The sequence below is a fragment of the Calypte anna genome, chromosome 10, assembly GCF_003957555.1.
Source record: "Calypte anna isolate BGI_N300 chromosome 10, bCalAnn1_v1.p, whole genome shotgun sequence".
In the NCBI taxonomy this organism is placed as follows: Eukaryota; Metazoa; Chordata; class Aves; order Apodiformes; family Trochilidae; genus Calypte; species Calypte anna.
Genome location: NC_044256.1, coordinates 1,096,547 through 1,111,876, shown reverse-complemented (window position 1 = coordinate 1,111,876; position 15,330 = coordinate 1,096,547). Strand labels below are relative to the sequence as shown.

Here is a 15,330-nt window from a genome sequence, read left to right as displayed (position 1 = left end):
CATGGAAGGGGGAAGACAGGATATTTTTTTTCTCATTTGAGTGCGACAGGCTGGGTCTGACTTGCAGGTCAAAGTACAAAGAAAAAAAGAGTATTTTCATCTTCCCCCCTTTCTAGAGCATAAATCTCCCTCTCCTCTCCTCTCCTCTCCTCTCCTCTCCTCTCCTCTCCTCTCCTCTCCTCTCCTCTCCTCTCCTCTCCTCTCCTCTCCTCTCCTCTCCTCTCCTCTCCTCTCCTCTCCTCTCCTCTCCTCTCCTCTCCTCTCCTCTCCTCTCCTCTCCTCTCCTCTCCTCTCCTCTCCTCTCCTCTCCCATCTCTCCCCCTCCTCCTCCTCCTCCTCCTTTGGAGGTTCCCCCTTGCCTCCCCCTCTCCACCCCTGATATCTCCCCCTGGCTTTTTCCATTGATGAGAACCAAACAGCCTGGGGATGTTTATAAAGAAAATAAATGTCTGGTTTATTTCTAGCACAGGGGGAACATATAGCTGGCCCTGGGAGGGGGTGTGGGGGTGTGGAAGCAGGCACACACATCCCCTCCCAGGGCTGGGGGCAGGACAGGGAGGTTTTTCTCAGCCACATCTACCTCGGGCCAAAATTTCCCTCTCTCCTCCCTGGCTCCCAGAGGAAATGACCCTGGTGGGGCCCAGAAATTTCTGTGGGATGGGATGTAGAACAAACCTCAAAGCCCAGGAAATTCCTCATGACCCCCCCCTCACTTTCTGCCTGTGCACTGGGGAGCTCCGCAGGGGCTTCGGGATGGGGAGGAGCCCAGTTGGGAAGGCAATGCCAGCAGCCAGGAGGACTCTAACCCCCCACTATCCTGCATCAGGCAGGAGAAACAACACCAGAAAGCCAAAATTTGGGCAAAAGGAGTAGTAAGGGATCTGCAGGAGCCATGCTGAGCTGACTCACTGCCCGTGAAGGCTCCTTCACCATCCAGTGATTCACGGGGATGAGTGAATGTTACTTCTCACTCCCCTTGGCTTGGAGACACACGATGGGAACAGCCACCTCCAAACCCTGCCGTGACTTTCTCCACTCCCATCAATTTTTAGCAGCATCCCAGGGATGCTTTCTGTCTGCTACCGTCAGTCTGTGGGGCTGTCAGGCAGCCAAGAGCAGGCACTGGGCACAGAGCAGCTCCCAGAGGCATTGCACGGAGCAGTGCCCGGGCGGCACACCCGGGGAGGGAGGGTGGAAAATGGGAATTCATCACCCTCTGGGGCATGGGGCATAAACAACTTTCGCCCCACCTCACTGCCGCTTGGCGGGAGGATGCTTGGATGCCCTATTTGGTCTGTCCTGGGGATGAGTGACAACTAACAAGTGACAGACTGGGCAGCAAAGCTGCATCCTTCCCATCCTGGGGTCAGGAAGAGCTGCAGCAGCCCCTGTCCTTGGGTTTTAAGCCCCACTTTGCAGAATCCCAGGCTGCCCGGTGCTTTGCAACAGGGCAAAGCAGGGTCTCTGGTTGTGCCTCATTCATCAAAAAGCCTTGAGCTCCTTTGTAAACTTGACAAGTAAAATGAGCATCAGGCAGACGTGCCCACACCCTCCACAGCAGCTCCAGGAGAAAGGTGGTCACACATTCCTCTTAACCTCAGTTTTTCTATTCCTTTTACCCAGAAATGCCCTGGGACGCCCAGGCAAGACCTGGGAAGCGCAACAAATAAGAGCTGAGGAGATTCTAGGCCTTTCCCAACTGAGGGCTAAGGATGATGCTGGCTTCCCAAAAAGGAGAGAAGCCAGAGCCCAGCTCCTCCAGGCACCTGGAAAAGGCCGAGGGAGCAGCTCCTGGGAGCTGAGGCTGGGCTGCTCCAACGCCTGCTGCAAACAGGCTCTGCTTGGAGCTTTATTTAGGCACACAGACAGCATTACCCTGCTGCCTCCAAAGGCCTCTCACTGCCCAGCTTTCAACCTGACGTTAGTTCCTCCGGGTGAGCTTAACCCTGTCCTGAGATCTTGGAGGAATGCACTTATTATGTATTTGCCCACAGCTCTCTGCTGCTAAATATAAGAGTGAGACAAGAATATTCCCTCCCGATTCCCACGATACCAGTTTGTGTTCTCTCTCCCTCCTTTTTTTCAGCCTTTTTTTTTTTTTTTTTTTTTTTTTCTGTTCTTTCCCATCGGTTGGAAACTTTTCCAGCTGCTTGGAGCTCTGACCTCAAAACATGTGCTGCATTCACAAACCAGAAAGGTTGAATAAATCAGTTGGATTTCCAAAAGTGGAGGAAAGAGAGATCTGAGACAGCTCCCCGGAGCTGATAACCTCTGAGAAGGCAGGAGGGGTCCCTGGTGGGCACCCTGGAGCTGCCAGCACCCCCCTGCCAATGAGCAGAGGGCAGGCAGGGACAAACAGGGGTCCCATTCCCCTCCCCAGGTCCCCCATCTTTATCACTGGGGGTCCACCCAGTGCTTGGGGGATCATGTTTTTGTCAGCTCCGTGCTAGGAGCTCAGGGTGAATGCTGACACTACACATCCTATTGCTTCTTCCCACTGCATCCATCCTCATTAAAGCCTTCCTCTGTGAGAAGGTTTTTTTGGGGGAAAGGGGAGCTCAGCCTGGATGTGATTTCCCTGGGAACTGGAGGAGAGCTGGGCTATCTGAAAACAGTTTACAAAAGCTTCACACTCTGATGTCAAGAGGACAAGTTTTATGAGTGCTATGTATTTGTGTTTTTTCTCTTTGATATAATCTTGTATTTATTGATGTACATGGTGCCTCTTTCCATTTCTGGCTGGGCAGAATGCCTGGATCCCTGAACCTGGGCTCTGAAGCAACACCAAACCCAGGCTTTACCACCCAAAATGAGCTGGTTCCCAGATGGTGGTGCCTCTGGGGCTCTCCCTAGGGAGGATGCAGGGATGTTCCAGGGCAGGCAGCCCCTGGCAACTCTTGGTACTGGGGCTGGTGGTCTCAGCAGGGATGTTTCCAAGGGCAAGGGGCCCACGGGAGGCTGGTGCCCAGATGTGGGGTGGCATCTGGCACATCTGCTCTGGACAAGTACAGGAATAGTCAGTCCCCATCATCAGCAAATGGATGGAAAACTCCTTTCCTTTCCCAGCACGCTGTGTGTCCATGCCAGGCCCGTTGGTCCCCTGGCCATGGGTGCTATTACGCGAGGGGAGGGATCTGAGGGGTTTGGTGGGTGCCAGTGAAAGCCACGTATTGGTTTCTAGAGTTGCTCCAGCTTTTACACCAAGAAAGAGCTTGGGAGTACCAGGGCAACCCCAGGAACCATCCTGGACACCCAAGTGGGTAATGACTGTATGAGGTGAAATCCCTTCCTAGGATGGAAAGGTCAGGGCTGGAAGGAAGAAGCCCACTTTGTTCATTAACAAAAGGGATTTTTTTCCACTCGGCTTGCCAGGCATCCTCATATTTTGGTGCATGGAAAAATACAAAGGAACAAGGTGGAAGGGAGGCAGGGAGAAAGAGAAGCATGTCCCAGAGGCCACCTGCTCACTGGGGAGGGAATGTGGACAACTAGAGACCTGCAGGGACATTTCAAATTGACCAAAGCCACAGACCTGGACCCTGATATTGTCCGGCCCCTCCTCATCACACCAACACAAGCTCAGATGCAGAAGATGGTTGGGGAGCAAAAGACCTGAGGTGATCAGTAATTCTTATAGAAACTGCTTGGAGCATGCTCCTGCCCCACTGCTGGTTGGAGCCCTGGTGCCTAGAGCACAAGTTTGGGAAGAGAAACTGCTCATACAGGTGTAATCTAGGTATGATATATATATTTATATATATCTTAATGTTTTCTAGGTGATCTGGGGGACAGGGAGGGACATGTTTTTTAAATTCCCTTCAAGCTATAGATGCAGCTGACCCAGTGCAGGTGGCCAGTTAGACACAGAGTGCAGCTGAAAGGGTCTGGCTAAGGGGCAGAACTGTCCCCAGCATGATGAGACCCATGTCCAGACCCGTAGAACCTGTGGTGGGCTGGACCACAGCAGGTTCAAGCATCCCAGGGCAGGGAAGGGAGCGGGAGGCAGAAGACACAGAGTGGGATCGGGGTGCAGGATGGGTGCTGAGATGCTGAGGCAGGGCACACAGCTGTGTGGTCAAACCTGGCCACTTCTGGGGGAAAATTGGAAATAAATCACCTGTTCTGCTGCCCACCTGGCCGCTGCCCTGCCAAAACTGCTCTTCCTGACTCTGTACCTGCACAGAAGCCACTGTTCCCTGCCCTCCCTGCTGCTCGGGGCCAGCCTGTGGCACCGTGGGGCACCCTGAGGTGGGTCCCTTGTGCCTCATCACCTAAGGGGTGATCCCGCACCCCCTGGGGCAGTGCAGCAGGAAGAGAGAGCCCTTCGCCCCGGGAACCCATTTGCCAGGACAGATGGACAGAGCAGAGCCGGGAGGTGACACAGACCCTGCCCCAGCTCCATCCTTCCCACCGGCGCCCGTCGAGCCCTGGCTCTGGGGCGGAGCGGGCCCAGGCAGCTGCCGTGGTCAGGCCAAACATGGCCAGGGAGGGTTGGCTGTCCCTGCCGGGGCTGCGGGACGTGCCCCGTGCTCTGTCCCCATGGCGGAGAGCTTCGGCAGAGCGGGAAGGTGCCTTTGTCCTGTGTGCTGCAGAGCACGGAGTGAGCCCCATCCATCCCACCCAGGAACGCAGTTGCGGGTGCCCCTGGGGTAGCATCAGACACAGCCCCCCCCAGAGTCCCGGTGGGTGACCAGCCCGGCTCCCCCTCCCATAGCTTTCCCCAGCCGGGCCTGAGAGCAGACAGCTCCTGCCAGCTCACCAAGAGGCACCCATGGGTGCCCACACAGCTCCACACCGGGTCCCCATCCTTCCCGGCCCACTCTTTGCAGTTTCCCACCGCTGCATCCCTGGGGTGGGCTGATGGGATGGGGCTTACCTCCGGCTGGGGGTCCCGCGGCGAGGGGCAGCGTCTGGTAGGCCACCAGCAGCAGCAGCAGCAGCAGCGGAATGGCAGTGCCACCTCGGTCACCCATGGTGTCCCCTGGAGCTGTCGCAGGGGCTGGAGCTCCAAGCGCGGCAAAGGCTCCGCCAGCGCCTGCTCCTGGGCTGGGGCTGCTGCTACTACTATATTTAATAAAGAGGAGTGAGGGAGGGACTCCTAACTTCTCCCGCCTGTCAGAAAGGAGGAATTCGCTCAGATTACAAAGTCAATTTTCTCTCTTAAAGGGCTAGAGGCCCCCTCCCACCGCCCACCCGCCGCTCAAAGCGCCCTTGTTCCCGACGGGGCGAGGCGAGGCGAGGGAGGAGCAGCCACCAGCACCCGGAGGAAAAGAAGCCCAAGATGGGGCAGGACGGGAGGCACAAAGGGCAGAACGGGGCACCCAGTGCTCTCTCCAGCGACAAGCATTTATTTTTGGATGGCAAAAGCAGTTCCTGGTGTCCATGTGGACCCTGATGAGTGGCTCGGTCCTGAAGCCATGGTCCCCATCCCCCTGGCAGCTTCCCAGCCTCTGGCTGAAGCAAGTCTCCAAATCTGTCACCTCTCAGCAGGACTAAAAGCTATCAGGATGATAGTAGTCCAATCATGCTAGCAGAAGAGCTTTCCAGAATCTTCCCCCTCTGCAAATCCAATGCCCCACATGTCCAGGACAAGACCACGATGTTTGGGAGGTACAGGATCCCACCCAGCCTGGATCCCTCTCCCTGCCCTGCAGGGCCCTGGTGATTTTGGGGGCTCTCCTTGCTGACTGTATGCATCATCTCCCATCTCTCCAGCCCCCTCCAAATCTGCTCCAGGCCTCCAACTTGGATCTTGTTCAGCACACCCCTCCTTCTCTCGTGGATGTCTAAATTTCAGGGGCTTTCTCCCCCATGCCACGTTTCACTGATGGATTATATGTGGCTTCTTTCCTGCTGGTTCCTCTCTAACCTCCTCAGGGCCCCCGGTGTGACTTTGCTGTCTTTGGTGGTGCTCACAACATCCAGCATCCAGTTGTTTGCCAGCACAATTCATTTGTTGCTTATTCTTGCATTCAAATTGTTAATGAAGACATGAAATGAACCTGGGATGTGCCATTTTTCTCAGTAACTTTTTATGAGTCATTGTCAGAGGCTTGGTAAATTCATTAGCTAATTCTATTTATTCTGGGGGTTAGAGATGATCTAGGCTTGCTGATTCATACAGATTAAATTTTGTCAGGTATTCCCTTTCCTGCTCTTTATCTCCAGGTCTGCTGAGGACCTCTGCATCGCTTCCCTTTCTGTCTGTCTTCAGCCCCCCCCCACCTTGTTTGGGGCTGATAAAGGGACAGTGCCTGCAGGGCTTGGCCCTTTGGGGGGTGTTTGATTTCCCTTGTTATTGACACATAACAGGAAAGCTGAAGGTGTCCCTGCCTCTCCTGCCCACTTGGCAGGGGGGGTTCGTCCCCCCACTCTGGAATGATGCACCAGGACCACCTCCAACTCACCAGAACCACCCTTCAATTCACCAGGACCAGCTCCAACCCACCAGAACCACCTCCAACCTACCAGAGCCACCGCCAATCCCCCAGAGCTACCTCCAACCCATCAGAACTACCTCCATCCCAGCAGGACCACCTCCAACCCACCAGAGCCACCTCCGATTCCCCAGGAAACCCTCAGGGTTTGCTTCTGGCTCCCTGTCCCCAGGCTTTGGCTCTCCCTGTGGCACTGGAGATGCTCCCCCATTTTCTCTATCAGCTTCAGGCAGGGACAGCAAGTACAGACTGAGCAACGAGGAGCCAGCTCCAGGCACCCCAAGCATCCTCCACCTGGGGGATGCTGGTGGGACAGCTCCTGCTTGTGCAGAGGGGGTTTTCCTTGCCTGGCAGCAGCCCACCCACCCACAGCAGCAAGGATTGCTCCTTTGTGGCCACTCTGGTTTTGGTGTCACCCAGCTGTGACCATATGGAGGCTGGTGGGAGAATATCAGAGACATACCTGGCCAAGCTGTGGGCAGAGTAAAACTTTCACCACATTTTAGTTTTATTTTGTTGGTGATTATTATTATTTTTCCTCTGATCCAAGAAGGAAATGACAACCTCTGGTTGCAGCCTCAAGTGTTACCCAGCAAAGTGTCCCCAGCCTCCTGTGTCTGGCTACTAAGGCACCAGCACTGCTGGCCAGGGTCCCTTGTTGCCCTCCTGGAGGCAGCTCCGAGCAGGACTTGCCCTCTGCCAGTCCTGGGTGCCCCCATCTCCGTCTGCAGGCAGCAGGGAGCTGCCTTCACCCTTGGGTGGATGCCTGCCCTGGGAACCTGGCTTCCAGGGGGCATTGGAACAGGACTGAGAGGAGAATAAGACAAGTTAAAATTTTTTCTTCCTCGTAGCCCGGGGTTGGTGTTTGAGGCGATCTCCAGGTCTCTCAGGGCTGCTCCCGCCTACGGAATCATTTATTTATCCAAGACCAGCTTTTATTTAGGATGTGTTTCCAGGGTAGCCGCTGGAGAGGGAGGTGCAGCCCCCAACCCAGAGCCCTGCCATAGCTACGTGCCTCCTGCAGCCTCAGTGCAAATAACCCAGGACGAGCTAAAGCCTCCAGAGAGCCCTTCCAACTCCTTCAAACCCTTTCCCAACCCCACCGCCTGTGTTTGAGACTCCCACCGCCAGCAGAGGGGGGAGGCTGGCCGCCCGCAGAGCAAGGATGGAGCTTCCTGATGGCCATGAGGGGCTGCAGCTGGGGAAGCAGAGTCCATCCGAGGGAGGAGAGCAGCAAGCGTGTTTGGAGCGAGTCAAGAGAGCCTGGAAGGAATATCCCATCCGGTGCTGGCAGGCAGGAAGGCATTCATGAATGCTGCTGGGATTTAGCTTCTCAGCATCTGCCTTCCCAGGCGCTGGAGAGGATTTTAATTGGAAACAAAGCAAAGCCTTTGGATCCGACCTGGCCAAAGCAAGGTCCCAGCTGGAGGTGCTGGGTGGGTCAGGCTTGGGGTGGCAGGTCCTCAGCCTTAGCCGTGGATGTTCCCCAAGATGCAGGACATCAGCCGGCTGCTGATTCAGCCTCTCCTCTCTTGACATGTCCATGCTATGCAGACAGCAGTCCCCTCACTTCCAGAATGTGAAATGAACCTCCTGACCGTGGTTTGAAACAGCTGGGCAGATGTGCAGCATCTCTGGGATTGGGCTCAGCCACGGGAGTAGAGAGGGACGTCAGCAGCTTTGGTCAGTGTGCCCTGTCTTGGGGTGAGAGGCTGCAGTGACTCCACTCTGAGGACCAGGATGGGGCTCAGGATGTGTCTTCAAGTCAACATCTCCTCCCTCTTGTCTTGGTGTTCCCACCTCAGCATATCCCGGGCAGCCGCTGCTTAGGAAGGAGGTTAAAACCCCCAAAAGCAACTTTCTGCCCTCCAAATGCAACCTGCTGGGGTGACCCTGGGCAGTGTCGGGGGCTGCCTCGGTGCTGGGGTCCTGCTGGACCATCACATAACCCCTGTGTGCCAGACCCACAGCTCTCCTGCTGTTTTCCCCAGGCCTCGTGCAGGGGGTTTGGTGGGGTCTGGGCTTTATTTGCACGCCTGGGGGGTTCAGAGCACTGGGGCTGTACCTCCCCGTGACTAATAGCCTTTACTCTGCCTTGAGCACTAAACACATCACTCCCCAGTGTTCGTTTGAAAAAGGAAATCAATAAAGCCCATTTATTTTTAGCCTGGATTTAGGGTGTTTTGGAAGAGGAACTGAGCTGTGATTCGGAGCCAGCAGGCTCACCGGCTTCTCCAGGGTTTGTCAGATAGAGGAACTGGCTTTTAACACTAGATAAATATTGACTGGTGTATTTTCAACACAGACATTTCTGTGCTGGGGGAGTGGAGAACCCCCGGAAGGCACAGGGAAGGCTGCAGTGAGCCCAGGGAGCAGGCAGGGCTGGGCAGGGCAGGGCCAGGAGCTGTGCTGGCTACTCAGGCTCATTTTAGGTAGCCAAGTAGGGTCTAACTGGGCTGTGACAGAGCTGGGCTTGGTCTCCAGAAGCTTGTGGTAGTGCCTGCCCCTGTACTCAGCCCTAGTGAGGCCACACCTCAAGTCCTGTGTACAGTTCTGGGCCCCTCAGTTCAGGAAGGAGATTGAGATCCTGGAGCGGGTCCAAAGGAGGCAACTGGGCTGGTGAAGGGACTCGAGCACAGACCCTATGAGGAGAGGCTGAGGGAGCTGGGGGTGTTGAGGCTGGAGAAGAGGAGGCTCAGGGGAGACCTCATCACTCTCTCCAACTCCCTGAAAGGAGGTTGGAGCCAGGGGGGGGTTGGGCTCTTTTCCCAGGCAACTCTCAGCAAGACAAGAGGGCAGGGTCTCAAGTTGTGCCAGGGGAGGTTTAGGTTGGAGATGAGAAAGAATTTCTTTCTGGAGAGGGTGATCAGGCATTGGAATGGGCTGCCCAGGGAAGGAGTGGATTCTCCGTGTCTGGAGATCTTTCCAAAGAGCCTGGATGTGGCACTGAGTGCCATGGGCTGGGAACCACGGGGGGAGTGGAGCAAGGGTTGGACTTGATGAGCTCTGAGGTCCCTTCCAACCCAGCCCATTCTATGATTCTATGAAATGCTCCCTCCCACCCAGACAGACCTGCAGGGCACTGCAAGCAGCCCAAGCCCCTGGAGGGGTAGGCTGGGCTGAGGGGCTGCGGGCAGGGAGAGGCCAGGGGATGCGGGAGGAAGGATGAAGAGCCCGGGTCTTGTGAGCAGCAGTGGAGGCAGGCAGCAGGCAGGAGGGCAGGCAGGAGGGCAGGCAGGGCCCCAGGAGCCGCTGTCAGTGCCGGCAGCCCAGGAGATGGCACCAGCGCATCGCGCTCGCCGGCTCCGGCCGGGAAGAGAGGGAGGGAAAGAGGGAGCAGGAGGCAGCTCGGGGTCTCTGTTCCTGATGCAGGTGCCCTTCTGGCTCCTTCACCTTGGTGAAAAAGCAGTGGCAGCTTCCCAAGGGGGAGACCAGTTCAAAAGGAGAGACATGAACCTCCTGTTTCCCTCCAAACCCCAGCTTTGGCTGCCATGTGCTTTTTTGTTTCTTCCCAGACACCCTTCCTGCTGCTTGGGCTGGCAGGGTAAGATGCTCATGCTCCAGCTCCCCATCCCCAGCCAGCCTCATGGTGCTCCTGGTGGAGGTGACACCCAGACAGGAATCCAGTTCTGTGCACTCCCCCCCCCTTTTTTTTTTTTCCTTCCATCACAGAAACGTTGAAGCCCCCTGAACTTTCATGAGGTGGGTGGGAATAAATAAATGCAACACACCCCAACTCCCAGTGCTGGGTTTTTCCCTCCAGGGCAGGCTTACCTGGGAGTGTTTGTCTCCTTGCATCTGTCTTGGAAAAGATCAGAAGGATGTCACTGTGCCAGCATATTTTTCATGACATTTGAGGAAATTAGCAGGGATTGGGCAGGGAGGAGGAAAAACAGGGCTTGTCCAGGTGGAGTAGGTAAAGGTTGTGGAGATTTCTAGGCTGTTTCTAGTCTGCCATTAGTTTGTCCTGTGAAGGAAACCCACCAGGGTCTGGGGCTTCCACTTTCAGGTCCCGATGGGGCTGAAAGCAATAAATTCTGTCAAAATGGAAGGGGTGGAGTTGCTGGGTTTACAGCTGCCCAGCTTTTAACCCAAAGCTGAGACTCTGAGGAGTAAAATGCAGATTAAACCCAATAAAAATTCCTTGAGGTGTCCCCTTTAAGCATCATATATTTTTATCTTACTTGGGGTTTTATTTGCTGGAAAGGGAAATGTAAAGAGAAGAAACATTCAATTGAAGCTGCCTGTCAGCAGGAGCCTCTGAGCTGTGTCTCTCCAGGGCCTGGAGGAGAGATGGGTGCTGCTGCTGGAGGTCTCCTCTGCAGCTTCCTCATCGGGGAGGTGTTGATGTTGTCTCTTGTTTCTCTGCTTGCCTACCACTGTCACAGCCATCCTGTAGTACATTTACAAGGCAGTGTTAATCACTGTAGGAACAAGGGCCTTGTTTCTGGCAGGATCTGTACCCCTGGCTGGGTGGCAGAGCAGGACCACCTCCCCCATGGAGTCCATGCAGCAAGGCTGTCTTTGGTGGATCCTTGAGGACATGCTTGTGTTTCCATCCCTTTCTCCTCTGTGCCACCATCACCTGCTGGCTTCTCTCCTGGCTTCCCTCCATCCCCTCTTCCTCCTCCTCTCCAGACCAGTGCCAGGACACCTGGGGCAGTGCTAGAGGCACCCAAGATGAGATGTTGGGGTCTCTGTGAGCATTATTGGTCTACAAAGATGGGCACCAGTGTCTAGATGGTGGAAATGAAGGATGATTATCAACTGTGAAGGCCAGCACATGCTCATGCACATGCTGGAAATGTCACTGCAGGCTTTGAAATCTGAAGATTTCTGATCTTATACCAAGGCCACATTTCAGAGGATTTGGGCATTTTTTCCAGGAATATAACATCTGCAGAAAGAGCCAGGGAGGTGGTCTGGGAAATGCTCTGTTTCTTCCCAAACTAGGGAGGGCTTCTCTAAACACCCTTTCCCCCAGCTGGGGCTGATTCCCAGCACAAACTGGTGATGTAAAGGATCCTGGGCACGTTGCACAGGTGGGAGCCCAGCCCTTACATGAAGGAAAGCAGCTGCTGGCTTTGTGCTGCTGAAGGCAGGAGGCAGTGAAGAAGATGCTCCCAGAGATACTCACACCTGCGGGTGCTTGGATTTATCTTCATGGCAAGGCAATCTTCTTCCCTTGGTGGAGGCTGGGTTAGTGGTGGCTGTGACAGGAGCAGCTGCTGGGTGGACATCTGTCTCCCCATAACTTGACTGAGACCAATGCCTTATCCCCTGGCAGGCATTCGTCAGCTGCCAATGACTTTCTGTCTCGACTGACCCAGGGCTGGAGCTGAGCCAGCAGCAGGGAGGTAAAAGGGTCTATTTAGCCATGAAAAACACTCCTAAGTCACTTCTTCAAACCCTGGGGGAACCATGGATGTTCTGTGAGCAGGGAGATGCTGCTGGGACTGGAGCAGGCAGAAGGCAGGGATGTGGGTGCTGGAATCATGGCAGCAATTTAGGAAAGGGGCTTCTTGTGCCCCAAATGTTGCCTCTTGGCTCCCCACTGGGAGGAGGGGAAAAAGAAAACCCAAGCAGCTCTGAGGAATATAGCCATAATAGACCCCGGAGCCCTGGTGGGAAGGGTGGAAAGTGGTGGAGAGAAGTGGTTCAGCAGGCAGCGGGTGGTGGGTGTGTGACAGAGCCCGGGGATAATAGGAATAATATAAAAAAATGTCAGGGAGAGTGGCAGCTTGGCAGCCCCGGGGTCAGGCTCGCCTCCCTGCCGGGATCCTGCCGCCCTCCGGCAGCGCTGCTGAGCCCTGGGAAACCTGTCAGCCCTTGACACAGCACAAATAGAGCCATTTCCCTGCAAAAACCCAGCCTCTGGAGCATGCTTCCCCTGACACTGGGCTGCTGCTGCTCAGTGGAAGCCCTTGCTGAGCACCCTCGGGCTGCAGGTGGGCACCTGGGGTCTGGCGAGGGGTGGAGAGATGGAAACAGAGGTGACAGAAAAAGGACAATAATTTCTTTAAGAAGAGAAAAGCCAGCAGAGAGGAGAATATGGAGGAGAAAAACGTTCTGGATAAGGTAGGAGCCCCCATCCCAAAGGTAGGGGCTGACTTCAGCCCTTCCAGCACCTCCAGCTGATGGTCTTCATCCCTTTCCATCTTCTCAGCTGACCCAGAACCCACAGGCCCAGCTCCCCACTCATGGTTCCCATCTTTCCTCCTATCCCAGCCCCAAGTCTGGAGCTGGGATTGCTCCCCACAGCCCTGTTGGGACATTCTGTTTCTTGAAACAAATGAATATTTCCCACCCTCACTGGTTTTGCTCATCCCATATGCTGTGGGGGGGGGGGGATGCATCACATTTAATTCTTGGACAAGTAATTGTTATTTTTCTTTTCTAACCATCTAAAAGTGCCAGGTGCATCCCAGAAGACTTCCCTGCATTGAGCCAAGGCTGCCAGGATGTGTGTGGGGAGAAGACCAAGAAATCATCTCTTCTGCTGGATGTGCATGGTCCTCATCTAGCCCAGACCTGGGGGAGATTAACCACAGAGGAAGAACACAACTGGAGAAAAAAGAGGAAAGGATGAGCCAGCTGGCAGTGATGTTGAAAGGAGGAGTGGGCTGGCTCTCATCTGTGAGGATGAGGATGGATTTTCAGAGTAGCCTTGAGGGGGTTTTTTGTTGGGAAATGCTCATTTGTCAAAGGGGAAAGTGCTGGTGGGGAAGGTCAGGTTTGATAAATCTCCCTGGTTTGAAAGCAGCCATTCAGGAATGCTCAGGAATGTCCCATTTCCATGATTTGTAGTCAGATTAAATGGGGGAGAGTTAGTTCAAAAAGATTTTTATTTTTTTTTTTTTTTTTGCCTGGGAAGTGTGAGTTTGCAGTCCCACTTTGTTAAGACAAAACAATGACCCAATCCACCTGCTTCTTTCTGGTGTGATGAGTTTGACACCCCCACCTCTCACAGCCCTCCCTGGCCATTTCTGAGCCCTGGCATCACAGCCCCATGGGAACAATGGCCCTTTTGGGGGAAAACCCCCCTTTTCTATCAGCCCTAGCAAGAAAGTGTCTGCAAACCAGTCCAGAATCCCAAGAGGGCGATTCAGGGGACAGGGAATTTAAAGCTCAGTCTGTTTCACCCAGGGCAAAAGGGACCCCAGAGATTTTGTGGGTGCTGTTACAGAACTCCCCTGTCCCTGTCCACAGCAGGAGCCCTGTGGCAGCATCCTCTAGAGATCTTCCTGGCATGGGCAAACCAGGGTTAAATCACTAAATCAAGGGAATCTTCCTTAAATAGTCTGTGCTGGGCTGAGTCCCAAGTGCTGTGTGGTTAATGGGGATTAATAGGAAATAGATAAAATGGAAAAGACAAGCTGGGAGGACTCAGCTGCCTTGGGAAGAGGCATTATGTGTTACCTGGAAGCTATCCGGGGAGATGGTTGGAAACTGGGATCCTTTGGAGGATGCTTTTCACAAAGCCTCGGGCAGGGGCACTCAGTGGCTGTACCCTGAGATGTGGGGCAGGGTTTGGGGGTATGACCCAGGGCATGGCAGGGGGCTGCTTGTTTCTAGACCTTGTATGGGGAGCACAGGACGTTTTGCAGGTGCTGAGGTAGGATTTGAAAGCCCAATCCTGGGAGAGGGCTGGGGGAGGGTTTGGAGAGTGAGCAATACTCCCTGACCCTCCTCATCTCTGACTTTGGCTTTTATGGTTGTTTGGGAGTTTTTTGGTTTTGGTTTTTTTCTTCCTTTTTTCATTTTTCTTTTTTTAACCTGGGTAAGTCCCTCAGGGGCAGCTGTTGAGAAGCAAAGCAGCTGAATTGGATTTTATGCCTGCACGAAGTTGGCTCCAGTTACACAGCCGGAGAGAACAGGACCCGAAATTGGATTTCACTGCTGGCTTGGAATGGGCTCCGGTCATGTGGGATTATTGGGGATTTAAAACTAACATATAGGAAAGAGTAATGAAACCAGCCCCCTCCTCCCCCCTCCACCAAAGAGCTGGGGAGTTCCTTGTGCTGCTGCATTAATGAACACCAGGCAATCTCACACTTAACATCCCAGCCATGAGCTGGGAGAGTGGTGCTGGTGATGCCAAGGTGGGGATGAAAGGCTGTGGGATCACAGTGTGGCTACTGTCTCCTCCTGGCACATGTGACAACGTGGCTGATTCCTTTCTGCAGGCTCCCCATCCACCCTGTGCTGGGGTGATCCTTTCTTGGGGTGGTAGGGGATGACAGAGCAAATCCCCATCCTCAGATCTGCAAAAATCATCCTGTTCTCCAGTCAGATCAATAATTTTTTTTTAACCTTTTCTTTCATTTTTAAGGAATGGAATTTGGGATGCTTCACTGGATTTGCCTGGTGCTGCGATTTGCTGTCTCTGATTTGTTTCCTACTTCTGCACCTTCCCCCTTGTTCTGGCCTCAGGAATGTCAAGGCTAATTGCCAGCAGTATTTCTCCTCCTCTTCCAGCCTCACTTACCTGAGTGCTGGTAAATCAGGTGAGCATCACTGCCTGGTCCTGGTGCTGAACAGCCCAGGGAGCTGGGGAGACTGGGGATGGTGGTGGTGGTGGATGGAGACAGCTGAAGGTGGGGAGCAGCACCCCTGCCAGCTGCTGAGCTGGAGCTGCTGGATCTGGGCATGGATCTGAAGGGCCAAGGGGTTTTGGTGGACAAACTCATGGAAGTGGAGCTGCTGTGGCAGAGGAGGGGGCTCAGAGCCTGATCCTGCTCAGGGGCAAGGCTGTGGGGCTAGAGGGCTGGTCCTGCTGGAGGGGCTGCTGGAGACCCCAGCCTCAGGATGGGGGTTCAGGATGGCCATGGGGAGGGGGCTGGGAGCTGTTGTGTGCAGGGGCTGTTTGTTTTCTGTCCCTTGGGTGGCAAGC

General features: G+C 54.5%; 1 protein-coding gene across 1 annotated transcript in view; it reads right to left on the bottom strand.

The window, feature by feature from the left end:
* The window catches only part of CSPG4 (chondroitin sulfate proteoglycan 4), a 63,337-nt gene that overhangs the window by 21,156 nt on the left and 26,851 nt on the right, over nucleotides 1-15,330 (bottom strand). The window contains exon 3 of the mRNA XM_030457267.1: nucleotides 4,877-5,112. Within this exon, the coding sequence (XP_030313127.1) occupies nucleotides 4,877-5,112 (236 nt within the window). The remainder of the gene's footprint in view (nucleotides 1-4,876; nucleotides 5,113-15,330) is intronic.